This window comes from Sinocyclocheilus rhinocerous, unplaced genomic scaffold, assembly GCF_001515625.1.
Source record: "Sinocyclocheilus rhinocerous isolate Xijiao unplaced genomic scaffold, SAMN03320098_v1.1 scaffold369, whole genome shotgun sequence".
Taxonomy (NCBI): domain Eukaryota; kingdom Metazoa; phylum Chordata; class Actinopteri; order Cypriniformes; family Cyprinidae; genus Sinocyclocheilus; species Sinocyclocheilus rhinocerous.
Window position 1 is genome coordinate 273,802 of NW_015666557.1, and position 6,151 is coordinate 279,952.

The window sequence follows — 6,151 nt, forward strand, 5'->3', positions numbered from 1 at the left end:
TGACTCTTAACTTTTATAAAGAATATCTCTTTGGATTTGAGACTTTAGTCTTTGCAACTTTACAGATCTTCTTTATGCACCAAGAGCTTGTAACACTCCAAAGAGAAAGGAAAAATTTAAATCGCATCATATGACCCCTTTAAAGGTATACAAGTAGTTAATGAGAAAAGTAGCAATGTCCATCTTGGTAATACTCTTGTCTTTCCTCAATGTGCACCCGTCACTTTAATCATCTTTCTCTTTTTTTTTCTCATCTTGCATTGTTTGCACTGGTTTTTGCCCTGACGTCTCTACTGCATTGTATTCTGTACCTCTGCACTACGTTTGTTCTGTGTATATGTCTAAGTCTTATGTAAAGTATTTATGTATAGTAAAAGTTATGTGTAGGTTCATACAGGCTGTAAAGCTTTATTTATTTTTGCTTCTAGGTTATATGTTATAAGGGTATCTGTAGATCTGTATAGGTTATATGTTTAGATACCTTTTTATGTTTTTGTGTGTGCATACCCATGTTTGTTAATATATGTTTACATGTGTAACACCGTGGTCCTGTGAGGCATGACATTTCGTTCGTCTATATGCCTCCACATATGGCGGAATGACAATAAAGCTCACTTGACTTGACTAATTAATTAGATCTTTTCAATTAATGTCCTTAACAGTTTCACAGATCTGGTCTCAATGATTTGTTCACAAAATAGAGTTACAGAGTTCATCACACAAGCTATGTGGCTTGAGAAGTCTTGGAATACAGAGCAAGAGTAGCCTGGACACTTTTATGTTCTTTTTGAAGCTTGAAAGCCTCTGTGCCCATTTGTCATCTTTGCATGGAACAGAACAGTCCTTAATTTCACCTTTTGTGTTCAACAAAAGAAAGATAATCACATGTTTGAGTTGGGTTAATGACAATTTCATTTTATGGCGAACCATTCCTTTAAATGAAAGCTTTTACAGGCCATATTCACAGACACAGATGCTATCCTGTAATTTACAGTATCCAGGATTTTAGAAATCTACCATCTGCACAGAATGGCATTCTATTCATGCATAAAAATGGTTGCATTGCATTTTATATTCATCTGGCACCAAACAATGGCAGCAACGTGACGTCATGCAGCAAATGCACTGCAGGCCTTATCGTGTTGATAGAACTGATAATGTAAATGTGGACCTTTTAATTTGGGATAAAAGCATCTGACAAATGCATAAATGTTGATGAACACAATGTGCAGATGTAGAAATTACAGAAATTATATTTTGCATATGACCATTAAGATTTTAAGCACCATGACCGTGAAATGCATTTTTATCTCCCTCCTCCAATTGTCAGTAGCCTAGAGTTATGCAAAACAAATAATTTTCATTGCTGTAATGCAGAAATTATGATGTATATCTCTAAAGTAATATTAGGCGTTCAAAGTAATAAATAATAAAAAGAGTTTATGAAGCACATCGTTTATTGTCAGTATTTTGTTGAAAACTGAGAATGAAGGAGAAATCTTTATTATTCCACTTCTCCTGGGAGTTTTATATGTGATTTTAAGAAATACGACCAATGTATCAAACACATTGTCAGTGGATCATCAGATTTGGCCTTAGAGGACTAGTATTACAGATCTTCTTACTGATGTGATGTAAAAGGCCCCGCTGGAGTTGACGAGGATCTGTAGTTGTGTATGTTTTGTGGAAACATCATTGGTTTCAACTATGTTGTGGCAGATGCAGTGTTCCCTTTCAAGTACTTCTATTGTGTGCCAGTCAAAGTGACCGTTAACCTATTTCCCTAGACACGTGTGACCCCCCCAACCCCCAACTTCCCTTCCTCCCACCGACGTCCCCCTGATGCTCCAAGGCATCTATTAAAGCTCTTCCTACAGTAAAAACCCTATGAAGCGAGCATGTTCACAGGATCTGTACTGGATGGACATGCATGATCCATTTGTGACAGTCCAACCCTCTACGCATACCATGGCAATATAATCGCCATTGGCTAGTACATTTTTTTGTTTAATCGCCAGACTGATATACTATTTTACACACACACACATGTTTACTTAGCTCTCCAGGACCGGAGTTCGCCACCGCTGATTGAGTACATGACATGATCCATTGAGCGCATCCAAATAGTACAGATCGCTTGACGGAGAGCGAAACTCTCAAGCGCTCAGTCAGCGTGTTTATCGAGTGAAAATCTGTGTTGAACGCCTCTCACACACATACTCTCTCTCTTTGCATGTGTGAGAAACACAGCGCTATCAGTAAAGCGACGGCGAGTCATGCGCCTTCACACTAGTTTACGGTACGTCAAATACAGGTGCGCTGCGTGCTACATACTGCGCATCCATTGAGTACATGACATGATCCATTGAGCGCATCCAAATAGTACAGATCGCTTGACGGAGAGCGAAACTCTCAAGCGCTCAGTCAGCGTGTTTATCGAGTGAAAATCTGTGTTTAACGCCTCTCACACACATACTGGTGTGTAAAATCTAAGAATTTATTAGCCAATGGCTAATGTTACACATTATTTAGTCGTCCAGAGCAAGATTTAGTCGCATATGCGAGTGATTTACTCGCAATGTAGAGGGTTGCAGTCACACAGGTGATGGAGAAATCACAAGCAAGCAGGTTGTGACATAATAGGAAGCAAAAGTCCACAAAGAAAGAAAGGATCTGTCACACTCTCTTTCTTTTGTCTGCTCTCACAAAGAGCAGCGGAGTTAATGTTGTGTAGCTGAGGCCCACTGTCACGACCGAAGGTGTGTGCAGCACATGGATCATGAATGAACGTAGCGATGGACCGATATATATATATATATAGGCCTGGCCAATATCTGACCATTTTAAAAGAACTGATCAATCCCCATTGGGTCACCTTGTCAATGTAAGTTGGACATTTTGGGTTTTTAATTGAGTCTTATAATAATGTGTTTAATAAATGTTCACTTAACCTAAATTTTGCATATGCATAATTAAGATGTATTCCATAAATAGTGGTATTATACCAGCCATCTTGCGTTGGCTTTGTCTACTGAAAACCCCAATCAACCACTTCACAAATCTAAAGCTTGGTCACTGACAGACCCAAAGCTTAACAGCTTCTACAACAACACAGACTATGCACTACATGCCCAATGCTACTCTTAATATGTTGTTTAAGAGAACACTGTGGTGTGCTAAATGTGCCAGATTATTAAAAAAATGAAATGTCTGAGCTGTATACTCACAGCTGGTTTCTGAGACACTAATGGCCACCCAGTTGGTCACCTCAACAAAAACCGGTTCCTAAATGCTACTTCAATAGCATACACGTATCTAGCTAATGACTTTACGGCAGTTAACAAGCTTAAAGGGGGCTTCCTTGAAGGTGCAATTGCTGATAGGCCAGACTGTTGTTTTAAGACATGACACTTATATGCGAACAATTACTGCAGAAGTTCAAACACTTTGGAGTGATGCTGTATGACCAGTGTTTGAACTATCAGGAATGATGGTTTCAGCCATTTAAGAGCTGAGCTGACTATGAGCGATTTTAGGTGTCAGATGTTGGCTTTCCAAAACAAAACAAAACAAAACGGTAAATGGGAAAGAGGTCAATGCAAATAGAGTTGAAATACAGTGCTGCAGGGATGACATATTTTTGTAGGCAAAACCCAGAAACAAATTTGCACTTCTGGTTCCATTGTCCTTAAGCCTATTGTTTTTAAGGTTTTGGTTAAATGCCTGAAATAAGATCTGTCTTTAACACCGGGATTTCTTCAGGTTTTATGAAGGCAACTTTAAGATTTCTTAAAGACCAAATTGAAGGAATAAAATGTTCTCTAAATGTAAATATCTAGGGAGCACACAATCAGTTGTTTTATAAACACTTAAGAACAAAATACAAACTTCCCAAGTTGTAGGGGAAAATACAACTTACTACGGATCTCAATTAGTTTTTAATCCATTTTACCAAAAAAAAACCTTAAAGTTTAATTAGCTCTTTACCCAACCACTAGAATATAGAAATAACTTTTACTGTACTTTCTGATGACACTGCAAATAAAACTGGTGTTCTTCCTTTGTATATTTGTCTTGCTTTCCAGTGCAAATGTCGAAAGACTCTTAAAGGGGTCATATGATGTTGCTAAAAAGAACATTATTTGGTGTATTTGGTGTACATTGACTTGATAAGCAAAATGACATGTCTTGTTTCAATGAAACCGATCAAAATGAAGTTAGTTTATGATTAAGAGGAACAAATATCCACATTGACTTGATAAGCAAAATGACATGTCTTGTTTCAATGAAACTGATCAAAATGAAGTTAGTTTATGATTAAGAGGAACAAATATCCACCAATGGACTTAGGAAAAGAAAATTCAAAGTGAAAATATTTTTTTTTTCAGCAAAGCATGCAACATTTAATGCCATGACTTCAGCAATTTAAGACTTGCTGCTACCTTTTTACTGCCTTAATTTGGGATGGGTAATTAAGACTTTTAAAGACCTTTTTAAGATCTACAAGTGAATTCATGTGACTGTGATGTAGTACGTTTAGCTTTTAACTTTAGAAAATTGTGTTCTTTTGTGAAGAGTATCACGATGAACAAAAAGTGTATAAGAATCATAAACTTTTATTGGTCACAGATATTATTGAATGCAACAATCCAAGTCAATGGAAAAATACTTTTTTTTTTTTCTTGGATGGAACCAGGGTGATGCTAAAATACATAATTGCAGCGCTCTATTCATCTGATCATAATAGCGTTTAGGGACCTAAACAATATTGTTTGTTTTATCAGCTGAATTTACACGACATTACTTTGACATTGACATGTTTCTCAACACATACCTGATGGACAAACACGTCGACTGGAGTTTCTAAAGGCACACCATCTCGTGTGCTCATGGACAGGAACCCAAAACCCATCCGAACATTGAACCACTTGCACACGCCCAAGCCGTGGTAGGACTGAGGGTCTTCCTCTGCGGCCTGCCCCTCCTCCTCCTCTGTTTTCATACAGCCTCCTACAAAACCATTTACATCTACCATCACCGACACAAGAGAAACGAGAAAATATATGCATGCAGGCATGTATTCAAAGCTGAAATTTCAAAATTCGAATGTAAGAGAAACACGCATTAGAAAGTTACATTATAACATAATTGCCGCCAAAATGACATTGAATATGGCGTAGATTTATTGTGAAAATAATTGAAAGGGTTCACTTTAACTTTATTTCAATGTTTTAAACAGAATAAATATGGTTAGTCATCTTTTGTTTTGTGGCAAATAGCGAACTACAAAAAAAAAAAGTTACAAATAAAAACATATGTGCATATTTACATTTAAAGCGTAGTAAACAGTAACTTGCGCATTTGCTACAACTCTCTGTTGCAGAATTATTTAAATTCTTACAATATTTTGTGTTAAATGGAAAAAAAAAAATTAGGCAATGAATTCAATTCGCCAAAATGCAAAATAGTTACGAATTGCCATAATATTGTCTTGATAAAACAATTTGAACTCTTTTACTTTTCCTTTTTACTTTTATTATTTCCTAATAATAATAATAATAATAATGACAATATATAATATTCATTTTTTTTATTAAATCAAGATCAGAACAGCTACGTTTGTAATTACAAACGTATTACACGTATTAAACGTATTACAGCTACGTTTGTAATGCAGAAAGCTGGGAATAATTAATATGCCTACAATTTAAAAACCACCTCATTTATTAATGCTCTCGTCTCAATGGCAACACAGGCTGGTTCTTTAGGTGCAAAGTGATGGGAGACTTTTCCAGATGCGTGTAAACATGGTCAAGCCCGTCGCAGAACACACTCCTACTTTTTGCTACTTCACCTTGATAGTCGTGGAGTAAAACTGAACCCATGTTGAGCTGACTGAAATCCACACGCTCGGTTTCCTTCCCTTCAGCGAGCAGCGCGGGCCTAAAACCCTCCTCAAGTCTCATGAACACACTCTCAAAACTCAGTCCTCAGGTAAAACAAAGAGAAGCTCCAGGATACCCTCACTTACAGGCGTACACGAGGGAGTGGGGGTCAGAAGGAAAAGACACGGAGAAGAAGAAACCTGAAGACAATGCGTGGACCCCCAACCCCCACGTCTCCTAAACAAGCAACACCTTTATGTAGGCCT

The 6,151-nt window shown here is 37.3% G+C and overlaps 1 protein-coding gene across 1 annotated transcript in view; it reads right to left on the bottom strand.

The window, feature by feature from the left end:
• Nucleotides 1–5,035, bottom strand: part of LOC107732726 (protein lin-28 homolog A-like) — a 12,969-nt gene extending 7,934 nt beyond the window's left edge. The window contains exon 1 of the mRNA XM_016544142.1: nucleotides 4,835–5,035. Within this exon, the coding sequence (XP_016399628.1) occupies nucleotides 4,835–5,035 (201 nt within the window). The remainder of the gene's footprint in view (nucleotides 1–4,834) is intronic.
• Between the last annotated feature and the right edge of the window lie 1,116 nt (nucleotides 5,036–6,151).